Below are 14,907 nucleotides of genomic sequence, written 5' to 3'. Positions count from 1 at the left end.
GTTTGGGCACCTTAAAGTTTGAAATAGGAATGTTCGAGTTTCTCACTGCATGTAGGTTCTTTACCTTTGCCTTGGCTAATCTTCCAAAACTCATGTCAACCTTTGTGATCAATGATGACAGTAGCATCTTGGGTTCGGTGCCCAGATCGTACGGTGAGCTTGGTGTCGTGGTTTTCTTGCGTGATTTGCTAGAAGTTCTCGTGTCACGTGCAACTTACAGGAAGAATTGCCGCGCTGATCTGGTGTGGTCATTTTCGACACAACGTGCTAATACAACTCGGACACAACATCATAGTGGAAATTTAACCGAGATATGTCGGAACGTGGCATGAATTGTACCCAACCCAACAACTTGCTAATGAGCCAGAAAATTTCTGTTTTACATCCAACGACAACGGCAAATAGAATATTGCAGACTACATTCACTCCCATAACCGCCTCATATGCTATAATAAAAAGCATAATTGTCGCGACCGACCTTCGCCCGCTCCGGAGGGATGAAGGTTCTAATTTTACTATGAAATGATGTAAGTCGATGACAGTACCCACATAACACGTTCGTTCTACCAATATACTTGCTTCAAGACGACTTTGATACTTCTCAACTTCATATCTAAAACCGGATCAAGCAAATTTCTGGTATAGACGGAAAAATCATTTCAATGCCATTTTCGATTACCTTCCTTGTGTGTAAAAGACCGAACCCATTTCATCGCCATGTCTTCCTTTTCTTCTTGTTAGAAGGCTTCCAAATACCACAAGCATCAAAAGGTTTGGCCATTGGATATCACATGAGAAAGGACACCAAGAAATGCTCGGCAGAAGAAAATTGCAATGCTGGAAAAGGACGGCAGGTTCAGCTTTAAAATGCCACAACCATCTAAAGGCATCCCATTCTTCTCTTTATTCCTGGTTGTTTGTGCCTGTCTTCTTCAAAGACTATAATGGCAGGTCTGTCTTTTTCCTCTGCCCTGAAGGACAATATTAAGAGACGATACATGGGTTAAATTGCGATGCCAGAAAAGGATGGCAGGTCCAGCTTTCTGAAATGAAAGAGATGAGAAATGCTATATGCTCAAAGAAGTTTCCAAAGGAAAACAACTCAACAGAACCATCAATGTTGAATTCTCAAAGAACATGTATCAGACGAACTTTTCAGGGAATTTGTGCAACAGTATGCATAGAATTTTAATATCAAACCAATATTAGACATCATAACTCCATTGGTAGGGAAACAAATCCCATCCACAACTTTGAATTCACATACATGAACCAACACCGTATTCTTTCTTTTAGATTCTAGATGATAAATTCACTACCGTCACATATTGGCTCCAATCAACATCATTTGTTTTCATTTCGCAAAGAAATTGATCTGTGAGATTTGCATATGACTTCTTTATTTGAGTATGGGGATGGTAAATACTATATTCTTAGATAACTGACCTGATTTCTTCCCCTTCTTTGAAGTGGATTTGGCGGAGCCTTTGTGTGATTCTGTGAAAAGATAATCATATTTCTCTAAAAGTCTCGTTTTCTCCTCGACTAGGCCTGAAACCTCGTATACATCTGCCACTTTCTGAACTATTGACTTCTCTGGTGGCTTCCGATCAAAAGCTTCAAGGCCTTTGAAAAGCTACATATTCAACAAGGTAAAATTCATAAGGTTCAGGGAATTGTGGGAAAACAAAAAGAAATGCCAGCTCCTAACAAGCTAGAGATGGACTAATTAATCATAATCATCTAAACATAAGATAAACAAAATAGATAGCCAATGGGGTAACTATTCAAAAACCACTGAATTTTCGAACTCTAAATATTCTTTGATAGTTGTTCCGAAATGGAAATGACAGCTTGGTGTAGCATAACATGGTATTTGAGAGAGAAGGAGGGGAGGACACAATCCAAAAATCATTTTCATATGAACCTTCTTAATATGTGATTGAGCTGCAGAAGCTCTTCTTTTAAGTAGTTCACAGGAAACTTAATGTAAGACTTATTTTTCCATGCTTATGCATACAATTTCCTCTCAGAACTTCACCGAGGCCTCATAGATTTAGTAGGCATTATCATTATCAGGATGTTGCCCCAAACATCTTGTGAATTCAAGAATTTCTGAAAATCTTCTTGTCAGAGACTACCATAGTCTTGTAAAAAATTAGCTCGTCAGTCAGAGTTTCACTTCATAACCATAATGTCCTTTTACTTTAAGCATGTGAATTTTAACTTCCACAGTATTACTACCTTTATAAGATGCTCCAGCATATTGTTTCGATAGTAGATCGCTATCATGCTGGTGCATAAACTCCATGGTACAGAATGTAGATCACTACCAATTTTCTTCACCCAAAATCTGTGCGCTTCTTCTGCTCTATGGTCCATGTCTAGAGCCCGGATTAACATTCCATATGTTCCCATTGTGTTTCCCTGTCCTTTGCTCAGCATCCATTTAATTACCTACAAGTGCAAGGCAAAACCAGGTCTAAAGTCAGACAGACTGCTCATAGTGCACTACTTTTAGAGTGCCACAATTTCAAAGAAGGGAAATAAAAAGTAACAGCAAAAGCTCACACTTCTTCTGAAACAAAGGTCAACAACACATTCATAGTACAAAATTTAACAATTTAGTACCTCACAGCATTGAATGTTTCTCAGGGAAATTCTAGTGAGATTACCTGGACTATCCTATGCCACTGGTGTTCTTTCTCAAGAACAAGCAATGCCCTCCTAAGCGAAGCAAGAGGAAAATTTTGTTCCCATGCAACCCAGGCATCAAGAGCACCATAAACTGATTGTTTGCTGTCCTTCAGATCAAGAAGCTGTTAATTTTAAGGAGTAAAGTAATAAGCAAACGCACAAGTATAATACCTGAAGAAATGTCTGTAAAAAGTCTTCAATTATGTCAAAAAGTGGAAGAAGATTAAGCTGCCACGCAAAACCAAGAGTGCATTTGCAAACCGAAACCCTTCCCAATGGCTTCAGACATCGAAGATTATTTGGGGGTTCTAATTAGGCATGGGTGTTGGTAAGATGGAGTCAAATGGACTTTAAATTAAAGCAGAGCCTTTTGAGGGTGATTGACAAAGCTAGTTACTACCGAGGGAAGCTAGACTAGGTATATGACAAAGTAAATTGAGCAAGAAGTTATGCAATAAAGAGCTACTAGTTGCAGCTCAGCACTTTGGCAGCTGGTCATTGTAAACAGAATAAAAAAAAATAACATCAATGGAATGTGGATCTTGGAAAGAAGAATTAGGGAGGGTACAGAGCATGGTGATGCAGCACACAAACTGAAACAATGTGATAGTAATTCAAAGGTTGAATTTCAAGTCTTGATGATGATGGACGTTTGCCTCAATAGTAAGAGTTTTAATAGATTAATAGCACAACATACTAATTGAATTAACAGTCTTATCAGTTGGATGGGATCCAAGTCATTCAGAATTTAATCAATTTCCTTCTCTATTTTAAATAGGAAATTAGGTTTCTCATTTTTATTTGAAGTAGGATTTACATTTTCTATATAAGTATCCCTTTTCAACTTGGAATAAGTTATAGCAGAATCTTTAGATATGATATTCTTAGATTAATAATAAAGTTCGAGTTTTTAGCAGTTGTTTACTATGGAGTTGTGCAATGAAATTCATTACTTGAAATGATGCTTAAGAACCCTAGATTATGATGCTTGGGAGGTCTTGAGCACGATGCCTAAATGAAGTACAATAAATTCTTTTAAATGTCACACATAAAGCTCATAAACACCACATCTTAAGCATCATTATTAAATATAAAACCGCATCGCAATACTCAAAAAAGCATAAGAGTTATGATACTTCAATAAACGTGATGAATCGTTTTAATAAACCCCTTCAAAATCCTATTCCAAGTAGCAATAGGGATCCAGAACCTAATTCCATTACAAATAGAAACCCATCAAATTCTACATCAAGTAGAAATTAGAAACTCATCAAAATCCTGATAGTATTCTAATTCTGGTAGATCAAACTACAAAATCAACTAAAAGAAGAATCGTAAACCTATTAGGTCTCTTGAGTTGTTGATAATACAATGCCTATTTCCACGAAAACTTGATTATAGTGCAACTATTTCCAATGATGATCGCTCTCAGCTTGCATGGTTATTCGGGCTGCTTCAATTAGCTCAATTAACAAAGTGACATGAGATGTTCATCACTTGGTTTTCTTGCCAATTTACCTTCAATGTATGACAAGTTTTCACACTATTATACTTAAACGCACTCCAAAATTAACTGGGATATAATTAGATTCTACTTATCAGTCAACTTCGTGGTTATGTCATTTTCTATCCTAATATATGGCAGATAAAAGGAATAGATCTCATATTAGCGTCATTCACAGAGCAGCGTTCTACAAAGTTTCATATTCGAGAACTAATTCCACCCATTAATACTTACTGTGCTCACTAGAAAATTGAACCGATCCTTTCTTGAAACATTTTCTCCAATCCTGGGCTTCTGTGATCTTTCTATTTCCTGCCCACCATGTAAGACAGCATGAGCATCACCCTCTTCCTGCAATACAATCACTAAGTTCAAGTCAAACAATAGCAACTATGAAAAAAGAAACTTAAGAGAGATATGATTGCAATGAAGTTTCAAAATGGTTCAGTTGAAGAATACAACTGGAAGGCTATTCATCAGGTAACATCCTGCGCATACAAATCCATCCATACATCAACAATTCTAAAAATTTGCAATAGACCACTAAAATCTGCATATGCCACGGGAGCTTATAAATGAATACTTTCTTGATGTGATTTGGGTATTGAAAGAAGAAAGAAGAGCGTAGAAAGGTGAGTTGTACAATACATGTTACAACCAGTTCATGTGTTTTGATAATGAATATGACATGACACTACCTAATATTACAAGTCAGCCACCAAAAAGAAAAAACTCTCGATACGCCCCCTCAAGATGGAGGGTAGATATTTTCCATGCCCATCTTGCAAACCGGGAATAAAAAAGATATACCAGTCACTTTATGGATTTCACGATAGATTTACAAATGAGCCTGTTCTCTAGTTTCACATTGAGGAATTCTTGTTAATTTCAATATGTTCTGCTCTAACACATTGAACCAGACTGTGACTGATGCTGATAGCAGCCGTCTTTTTATCACAATAGAGTAAGGTCAGTTGCTCAACATTTAGTCTTACATCTTGAACTAATTTTCTCAGGCAAAAGAAGTCGACCACATCTCCTGTCACAACTGCATACTCAGCATCTGCACATGATCTAAAAGTAACCAACTCTTTTTTACTTCACAAATCAACTAGGTTACTGCCAATGCCAGAAGCGAATCTTCTAACATCAACAGACCTAACCCACTCTGTGTCAACAAATGCTTTTGTCTTCAAATGACCATCAAAGGAGAGCAGTGACCCTTTTCTAAATGCAGCCTTCAAATATCTTAAACCACAAAAGAGGATTCCATATGAGTGGTGTAAGGAAGGTTGACTGAGAAGGCCATCTATCTAACGAGGAGATTGAGGAGATATACAGTTACAGCAGATGTCATTCATTATCATGGAGAGGGACCACGGAGAAAAACTTGTTCAAGGATTTTGGATGAAAGCCGTACGAGTCGCACCAAGCAAGCCATGGAGCACATGTAATTGAACTGTGACTTACATTAAAAAGCACAAAGGGATTCTAGAAAAACTCTTAATAGCAATAGGCCTACATCAAACTTCACCTGTACAATCCTATCCTTCTCCATTGTTAAATGAAAAGCTTACAAGGCACATTCAAGATGCAGTAGCTGCTGTATATTTCTGTAGATGGTATAGTAAAGATGCATCAACCAAAGCAGTAAATGCAAAGAACATGAAAGAGTAAATGCAAAGAATGAGTTAAAAAGGCACCTGCAAATCTAAGGTTAAAGGAACATATTGGATCAATAATGGAATCATATCCACAAGAAACAGAACCTCCATCGAAAAAGACCCGAATTCCTTAGACAAGCGATAACCCATTCTCCAAAAACATGGTATTATTAATGGACCTACAAGGACACATTGACTGGAGGGGACAGCCTCCGCCCTCCCTTAAAAAGAAATAGGCCAGAACTTGTGTTTTTCTTATGTTATCATTTTTGCTACTTCTTTTCCAAGCGCAAGTTAACCTAAGGAGTTGTGGGCTATTTTTACCAATCAGAGCACACGAAAAATGATTTAATAAGCACCTTTAATGATGACTCTTTTGCTCCACCAGTGCAATGTCCATATTTATGAGACTGGACCATTGTACTGTAACTGGAACCAAGTTTCTCGACACGAACCACTCCATATTGAGTCAAACGTCCAACCTGTGCAAAGCAATCAGCATATGTTAGAATCTCAAATGTATCATTAATCAGTCCAAAGACAAATCTGATCCACATCAGGCATTCTTTTGCCCCTCATAAGCCAATTACGAAGAAAATTACCATCAAATTGAACCTCTGGAAATCGACAATGATTCAAAAAATGTAATGACAGGGAAAAGTTCTCAACAAGTCATTGCAAATGCTAGTACTCTATAATATGGGTTTCAAGGAACAGAGAACTCAACAGAACTACGTCGATATAATCAGGAAGGACAGTGGAGATGAAAACCACAGCGAGATAAACTAAGTTTTATTGGAGAAATTATTAACAGCGTCAATGCCCAAAAATAACTCAAGTCTCAATTACTCAGACCCAGAGAAACCTCAAACGATACAAGGCCATCTATGCAGAAGCAATTAAGAAAGTAAGGGAAGAATGAAACGGAAAGGGCTCACCAGGGAGGATATTGCCAATGATCTCCGCATCGGTGGGGGTCCTCTTGCCTCAACCTCACAAATTTAGGGGTTACTCCATCTCCAAGTCCTGTGGAAGAACAACTTCTGAGTCAACTACAAAGGAGCACCCGCAGTAACCACAGTCCAATCATCACAAAACACCCAAAAGAATTCTCATCGTCGAACTCCCCTAAGAGTCATCATGCCAAAAACAAAAACACCTCAACGATGACGACAACCAAGAGCCCCCATACTAATAATTGATAAGTAATAAACTACACCACGGAAAACGCACTAAGTCCTGTTGACGAAATAATGCTTGCATGCTAACTGAATGGCACTTGCATACTAAGTCCAGCTCACTTAATCAGTACAACGTGATGTGTCAAACTCGTATTAAAAGCCATTTACAGTTCGTCACGACTAACATCACTTAAACATACCGATTTAGTAGACCGATCTTAGCATACCCAGCATTACTCTATGAAACCATCCAAAGGTCACACACATTGCCCAGCAAAATCAGTCGAAGCATCAGCTGCGTTACTGATGCTGACCAAAATGGCCAAGACTCTCCACCCTACTTCGCATTCCGCTACTCATTCTGCCCTACCGAACAGCAACTAGGCATGGCCGCCGCGCAGGGCCAATTCATCCCAAAAAACGGTTCATCAGAGTCGCGGTTCAATTGTATGGATATGCAAAAATTGAAATATTAAGTTTCATAGGAGTTGATCGCGGAGTCGCTGTATGAAAACCACTTAAACGAGACACAGAGAGAGAGAAAGAGGTGGTGACAGACTCGGGGACTGGCAGCGGTGGCGGCGAGCGCACAGCCGATGCTGCGGTGGCCGGGGTCGGCGGAGCGTGGCCGCGGCGATTGTGGCGGCACTGCTACGCGGCGTGAAGTGCGGCTGCCGTTGCCACGGGGTCGCCGGTCTATGGCGGCGTCGAGGTGACAGGCTCGGGGACTGGCAGCGGTGGCAGCGAGCGCTCAGCCGATGCTGCGGTGGCTGGGGTCGGTGGAGTGTGGCCGCGGCGTGGAGTGCGACTGCGGTTGCCGCGGAGTCGCCGGTCTATGGCGGCCGTCGATGGGCGTATGAGGCGGCGGCGCTGGTCGGTGGCGGAGGAGGGAAGGGCTTTGGCAGGAGCGCTCGGCAATTCGCTCTTCTATGCTTGAAAATGGAGGAGTAAAAAATCGGAGGTATAAAAGGACCGTTGAATAAAAAGGTTAATACGACGAAAAACCTCAAACTAACTTATACATTCATAATAAATTTACTTTAAATTATTTTTTTGATTACAAAAAATTCTAAATTCGTACACCTATAATAATTTTATCAAGAACTATTTTTTGACCATAAAAAATCTCACACAAGTGATAATTTTATCCCGAACTAATTTTTTGACCACCAAAAAATTTCAAACTGGTATATCTATGACAAATTTACCCCATGTTGATTTCCGTTAAATTTTTCTATCAAATTGCTAAGTTCGATGACACGTGATAGTTCACGGGTGTACTAGTTTGGAGTTAAGTTTACAAATTTGTAATTTTTCGTGATATTAATTTAATTTAACAGACACTAACGGAGGGTAAATTTGTCACAAATGTACCAGTTGGGGTTTTTAGTGGTCAAAAAAATTTTTTAGGGTAAAATTATCACAGGTGTACCAGTTTGGGGTTTTTGGTAGCCAAAAAATTAGTTCGAGGTAAAATTATCACAAGTGTACCAGTGTGGGGTTTTTGGTGATTAAAAAAATAGTTCGGAATAAAATTATCACAGGTATACCAGTTTGAGGTTTTTGGTAGTCAAAAAATTAGTTTGGGGTAAAATTGTCATAAGTGCACCAGTTTGGGGTTTTTCGTGGTATTAACCCTAAATAAAAATGCATGAAAATTTGGGTAATTCCAATTTTGAAATTAAAGGTTACATTGTTTGTGCGCAAAATAAAATACTAATTAATTTTATAACGTGATTAATCAAAATATAGTGTTTGACTTGATTCGAAATACTAAAACCGATTTATAATACGCGAACATGGATACACAACCCTGCTTTTTTAAAATAGGGATTTTTTTATAGATCGATTCGTAGCTTTTTCATATACAACGCCCCCAATATCATTTTTCTTTCTCTCGAAAGTCGACCAAAATCATTCACAAACTCTATGGCTCGTACAAAAAACATCCTATCATAATTAAAATATCCTTTTATGGTTAAGATAATTTGTATGAAATAAATAAATAAATATAACGTAATGTTTCTCGTGATCTCTTTCACCTCGGAAAGGATTTACTTAGTCGATGTAATAAAAAACAAAGGCGACTTTGGTTTGCCAATTAGATTCCTCGAAAATAGGGGCCGGAAATGAAGATACGCTATAGGTTATAGACCATAATCGGCATTTGAACGTATTTAAAAGCACGAAATCGTGGATCCAATAATATAAATCAAAATAATTAATGGTATTTCTTATTTATTGGCGAAATATTTAATTATCGATAAGTTACGATCAATTGCTAGACCTTTCTTTAAAAACCGAAAAATAGTTGAACTCCAGAGACTATGCCAATGGAACAGAAAACATATCCTTTCGGAAACACAAACCAAAGAGACCGTGCCAGTGGAAAAGGCACAACAAGTGACTCATTCGCGCGAAACCAGGACCACCTGTTTCCCGACATTGCGGCCGGAAAACAGCCCGACCAGAGCCGCCGGACCGTTCTCGAGCCCTTCTACAACGTCCTCCACATACACGATCCGTCCCTCTTTGATCTGAGGCAAAACCATCTCCAGGAACTTTGGATAGAGATGATAGTAATCGAGCGCGTTGAAACCTTCCATTCGAACCCGCTTCGCGATAATTTGCATCAGGTTGTGCACGCCTTCGGCCTGCTCGAGGTTGTACTGCGAGATCATTCCACATGCCGCGATTCGGCCATGAAGCTTCATATTGAGTAGCACCGCATCCAATGTCTTTCCCCCGACATTCTCGAAGTAGATGTCGATCCCCTCAGGGAAGTACCTAGAGATTTCGAGATGGAAAAGGTAAACTCAAGCCGGCTTCACGATCGTGCGCATACGTGTAAGAGTGGTTGATTCACTCAATCATCATTGGCATGTTGAACTAACCTTTTCAGTGCTGCATCCAGATCTGATTCTTCCTTGTAGTTGAAAGCTTCGTCGAATCCAAGCTTCTGTTTCAGCAAGTCGACCTATTTTGCAGAAGTAAAGAAGGAAATGAAGAGACTAGCTAACAAAGGGCGTGGGCGTACTTTTTCAATTATTTTAGCGGAATGATGAGGATATGCATCCGACAGGGCGATCACGCTCTTGAAAAGTGTTCTCAAATTTGAGAAAGCCCGCCACGCTTGTAATACCTCGAGTTTTCCAGATATGATTTATGGCTAGATGACTGATTGAAGTCTTAAAGTTCATGTGGACATAAATGTTTGCCTAGTACCGAAAAGATCTGTTTATCGCAGATGCTAAACGTGTTCGGAAAACCAAATTAGCACCATGGCGGAGGTGGATGTTGCCTAAACAACTATCGTTCGAGGAAATACGAGATGTCGGATGAATGTGAGGAGATTACCTTTTCTTTGCTGCCGGCGCTGCCAACAACATAGCAACCTAACAACTTTGCAAACTGGCCAACAAGCTGACCAACTGCCCCGGATGCAGCCGATATAAAAACGTTCTCTCCTTTCTTAGGGGAGCATAACTCGAAAAACCCGCCATAAGCCGTCAGGCCCGGCATGCCTGCAGAGTTCAGGTTTGTAGAAAGTAGACTGAGTATCAAAATTTTGCTAAAGCTAAAGAGTAGAAGCGATATGGCTATGGCCAACAATCACTAGACAACCATATATATCCGGAAGAGAAGCTAGCCTGAGGGAAATGTATAGACCTCTCATGGAAAGTCACTAATTAGATCAAGAAATTCCCTGACTTACACGCTTGCTGCATAGTTCACTCAACTAACAGTGCTGCAGAACTTTTAATTGAACTGTTGAAAGTGTGCACCAGCAAGACTTTCGGGGAAAACCAGAGTTCATCGACATTGAAAGAGCAAATACGGTGGATAATCAAAGAGCGTACCCAAAAGACCGGTGTAGTAAGAGAGAGGAACATCGGTGTGTTCGATCTTGAAGCAAGTCTCTGGCGCGGGAAGTAGACTGTACTCCTCCCATCCCGTGATGCCCCAAACCAAATCGCCTTTCTTGAAATTCGGATGCCCAGATTCCAGGACTCTTGCCACTCCAAGTCCCGTAACAGGCTGCATAGATGTGTTTTCACATGGTAACGCATTTAGTGAACACAAATTTCGAAGCGATGCATGTGCAAAGTCTATGATTCCAAAGGCGCTGATTTATCAATCAAGGAAGAAGATTAGAACACAAACACAACGCTTATGGATCCTGCATAAACTCCGCTCATTGCAGAGTTGTGTTCATGCTTGTTTCATTTCAATCAATTATATATCTCTTTGTTCTATGTCCCACACAAGCTGCTTTCATCAGTGAACATCCTAATACACATGAATGGAAGCAATAAAAGCAAGCCGCATCGCTCATTAAACATGATTTTATCAAACCGTCCAAATGTAAAACATGAAAGTTTCTCTACCTACAAGCATAAACTCGGTTCTTTCAACTCACCAAATCCTCCAACACATTTTTGGGAACAATTGGAACACATTTAGAACCATAGGTATGCTTTCAAAGGCGCCTCGAATCTGCTCCCACCTCAGAGGTTACAAGAACTCAACCATAAACAGGAACCCTTGGACATAATCACTGTTATGACGAAAATGCTGCACATAACCAGTCCTGAAATACTAATTAGCCAACCTGAGACCAACTATCGAAGAACAGTAGCAAGCAAAAGCATGCAAAGTCAAATGCCTCAGAAACTCATGTAAAATGCCACAATTTTCACTTGGGACAAAACACGAATCAATCCCAGAGCAAGTTCATCAACAGAGAATTCCATCTTCTCGTCATTCTTGCTTCTATTTCAAAACAAAAAGAAGAGTTGAGCTGGGCTCACCAAACCCGGTTGGAAGGAGGCGATATAGCTCTGAGATGAGTCAGTGAGCTCCCGCATGCGACCCCTCATGTAAGGATCACAGGAGAGGTAGAGATTTTTCACCAACACTCCCTTGGAGCCTTCAGCGACGGCCCTCGTCAGTTCAATCGTCGATTCAGTCACCTCCATGTCCGACTCTTTAGGGAAGGCTCCCTTCGCGAGGAAGTCCCTGAATATCACCTGCTTGTTCCTCACTCCCTCCCCATGCTTACTTTCCATCCTCTCTTCTCTTTGCTTCTCTCTTCTCTCAACGGAATGCGCGAAAGATCCAACAAGCTAAAAGTGACGAGGTGCGGGAGTTTGGAGCGTCTCTATATGTAGAGATGGATCGATGTCTCTCAACTGTGGTCGGGTGGAAATAACAAGACGAGTACAAGGCACCTTGTGCATATAATAGAACAGACGGGTCCTCGCAACAAGACTCCTCGCAACAAGAACCGTCCACGACAACTATACTAGGTAAAACAAGAAGCTGACAACTTCTGCAGTAAGCAAACAACCAAGCGCAACCCCTTCTTCATGCATCACATCAATACAGAAGAGTAAGCGCTCATGCTCCGTAGGACCCGTCTCAGCCTGCCAAGAAACTTCAAAACCCCGAAAATAGACGACGACGACAATGACATTGGGCATGCATGTCAACCCGCCAACGATAGCATTCATACCTTCCTCCCTGGAAAGGACAATGAGAGATCGATTTGTCTATGAAGGTCGTTTTCCTGAATGTGTTCAGCATCTGGGACGGATTCAAACCCCAATCTTAATCACTGTCGATCGTTCAAATGCCGGAACCATCAAGTCCATTGCATGGTATCATGTCATCAGTTACGTATATGCACCTATGTTGGGCCTCTCTCTATCATCTCATATTTTTGAAAGCTTCTCTTTTCTTGGTTGTAGATTCATAGCTCGTGAAGATGAATTAGCTCCGGCCCAATAGTTCAAGGAGAGAACATCATTCATAATAAGTTTGGACTTGGAACATGCAGGTATAAAAGAGGATGGTTTCGTGCTGGGCTAGACTGCCTTGAATTTTTCGAGTAATTAACCTGGGTTTAGGTTTAGATATATAATTTTTAGAGAGACGAAATGGAAAAATTATTCCATGAGTGTAGTATACGTACTAAATTGAATTTAGATTATTGAAAATAGGGCTTAATTCCCTAAAAAAATCCAACTTTAAGTCCAATTCCAATTTTTCCCTAAACTTTTTTTGTCCTAAAAAAAGCACAAATTGTCACTATAGTCCCAAATCTGCCACCGAGCCGAAAAAATTGCCACTACTTTTTTTAAAATTATCAACATCGTGACCAGTTAGAGATTTATTATCAAAACATGCGTCATCACCAATACCCCCACCTTCGTATGGAATAACAGCAATCTCCTGATATCGATAATTTTGAAGAAATTTTTTAGGCGGATCAAATTTTGGACTAGAGTGAAAATTAACGATTTTTAGGGGCAAAATTGGAATCGAACCTAAAGTTGGAATTTCTTTTAGAGAATTAGGCCTTGAAAATAGTGGGACTTACATGAGTCTCGCTAAATTTGACGGTCCAGATTTCCTGTGGTACATCTACTAAGTTGACTAAAGGATTCCTCCTAAATGAGTTTGACAATCCAGCAGTAACAGGTTTGGGCAGGTTCAGGTTCATTGAAAAAGGTTTAAATGAGTTTGAATAAGGAATGGCAATTCGTAGAGGTAGCCCTAAGTGGATTTAGACAAAGTTTAATGAAATTTATACTCAATCGGTAAGATCTATTCAACGTGCAAAATTTGATATTCGAGCCTAATGGGACTGGCCCATTTGGGCTCTCATAAAATTTGGCCAGGCAAGATGGCCCAAAGTTTGCTTTCTGAACCATTTTAGGTCGAGTCTGATTTGGTTCAACTCTATGAGTAACATTCATGGTATGTATTGGAATTGAATAGTGATGAAGATTAATACTTTCTTCTTTAACTAATAACTAGTAAAAGATCATAAAAGCCAACTAAATCGAATTTAAATAGGTCGGTAAAGATAAATTGATTAGTTTAGATGACATGGTCCGCTCAATTAAATTGGTCACACATGCCGAGGTGATTTCACATTGCATAAGGATGAATCCGAACTACACCCACCTAACATCAACCCTGTCAAGTGGGTTGGCACAATCTTAACTCTAATTGAATTTAACATATACCCAAAAGAATTAAAGGAAAATGTCTTCTTCATCGAATCAAAATGTTGAGACACGTATTATTCTTAATAATGAAAACATTTTTCAACGATTCGTTTTTCTAAGGCATAAAAACAACCAAAATTAGGAAAATTGATATTGAATAATAATATGCATTTGACATATTTACAACAAATTCGGTATTAGAATAGAGATATTAGCTTAGTAAGTTCAAATTCAATGGGCTTATTCATTGGGTTCACATTCAAGTGGGCTTATTCATTGTGAGTGGTGTCATTTTTTCATATGGTTTACAAATGTAAAATACACCATTGACATCAGTTGCCTAGTGGTATAGGTTAATATTCTACTTACTTGAGATCAAGAGGTTTTAATAGCACTTGCAGAAGTAGTGCATGTGCTAATGTTGAGGAAATGGGTTCTAGATCTATAGCTAGCAGTATGTAGGGCTATGGTTAAGTATTCATTCATGGCTTAGACTAAACATTTTCCGGCGGATGTGAAACCATTATAATAATGTTCATAAAAGATTGCTACTTCAATCACGGATCCACCATCTTTCATTCTATCGAAAGGGAAGATCAAATCGCCACTTAGTTACCATGGGTCTTGTTTGTCTTTTGTGTTGGGAAGGATAAACTTTAACATATATACCATCTGACGGTGATAATGTGCTATCTCAAGTTGAGAGCTGCCCTTATTCCATTCCTTCAACATCTGATAATCCCGTTCATGGCACATGTGCATTTGTTCTCTCGTCCGTGGGGAGCAATAAACACACGAACCTAACAACTCAATTAGTTAGCGACACCATACTAGCAACACGTGGT

The 14,907-nt window shown here is 39.6% G+C and overlaps 2 protein-coding genes across 6 annotated transcripts; both read right to left on the bottom strand.

The window, feature by feature from the left end:
• Nucleotides 1-333: 333 nt before the first annotated feature.
• LOC130139464 (pentatricopeptide repeat-containing protein At4g18975, chloroplastic-like) lies at nucleotides 334-7,983 on the bottom strand. 5 transcript variants are annotated; one of them, XM_056316470.1, is made up of 8 exons: nucleotides 7,606-7,983; nucleotides 6,804-6,891; nucleotides 6,225-6,347; nucleotides 4,436-4,552; nucleotides 2,676-2,804; nucleotides 2,245-2,457; nucleotides 1,447-1,636; nucleotides 334-1,043 (listed from the first exon to the last, which is right to left on the bottom strand). In XM_056316470.1, exons 2-8 carry the CDS (start codon nucleotides 6,831-6,833, stop codon nucleotides 985-987), a joined length of 861 nt encoding a protein of 286 aa, XP_056172445.1. In that variant the 5' UTR covers nucleotides 6,834-6,891; nucleotides 7,606-7,983; the 3' UTR covers nucleotides 334-984. The 5 variants fall into 5 exon arrangements, with proteins under 5 accessions (XP_056172445.1, XP_056172448.1, XP_056172443.1 ...); XM_056316473.1 differs by having other exon boundaries at nucleotides 4,436-4,513; XM_056316468.1 differs by having other exon boundaries at nucleotides 2,676-2,819; nucleotides 7,606-7,982.
• Nucleotides 7,984-9,253: 1,270 nt separating this feature from the next.
• Nucleotides 9,254-12,317, bottom strand: LOC115677074 (2-alkenal reductase (NADP(+)-dependent)-like). The gene is made up of 5 exons (XM_030600125.2): nucleotides 11,858-12,317; nucleotides 10,907-11,084; nucleotides 10,404-10,570; nucleotides 9,941-10,023; nucleotides 9,254-9,833 (listed from the first exon to the last, which is right to left on the bottom strand). Exons 1-5 carry the CDS (start codon nucleotides 12,113-12,115, stop codon nucleotides 9,455-9,457), a joined length of 1,065 nt encoding a protein of 354 aa, XP_030455985.2. The 5' UTR covers nucleotides 12,116-12,317; the 3' UTR covers nucleotides 9,254-9,454.
• Nucleotides 12,318-14,907: the final 2,590 nt, after the last annotated feature.

Source organism: Syzygium oleosum, unplaced genomic scaffold (genome assembly GCF_021117445.2).
Source record: "Syzygium oleosum isolate NSW1041296 unplaced genomic scaffold, Sole_v2.1 Sole_v2.12, whole genome shotgun sequence".
Lineage (NCBI taxonomy): Eukaryota > Viridiplantae > Streptophyta > Magnoliopsida > Myrtales > Myrtaceae > Syzygium > Syzygium oleosum.
This window is presented reverse-complemented; position numbering and strand designations above follow the sequence as displayed.

Coding starts and splice junctions, on each gene's coding strand:
- LOC130139464 (XM_056316468.1), bottom strand. CDS start 6,833: ATGCGGAGATCATTGGCAATATCCTCCCTG. Junction 6,348..6,803: donor CATTGGCAATATCCTCCCTG/GTGAGCCCTTTC, acceptor TGCTTTGCACAG/GTTGGACGTTTGACTCAATA. Junction 4,553..6,224: donor CAAAAGAGTCATCATTAAAG/GTGCTTATTAAA, acceptor ATTGTATTGCAG/GAAGAGGGTGATGCTCATGC.
- LOC115677074 (XM_030600125.2), bottom strand. CDS start 12,115: ATGGAAAGTAAGCATGGGGAGGGAGTGAGGAACAAGCAGGTGATATTC. Junction 10,571..10,906: donor TTACTACACCGGTCTTTTGG/GTACGCTCTTTG, acceptor TGAACTCTGCAG/GCATGCCGGGCCTGACGGCT. Junction 10,024..10,403: donor GCGCCGGCAGCAAAGAAAAG/GTAATCTCCTCA, acceptor TCTGCAAAATAG/GTCGACTTGCTGAAACAGAA.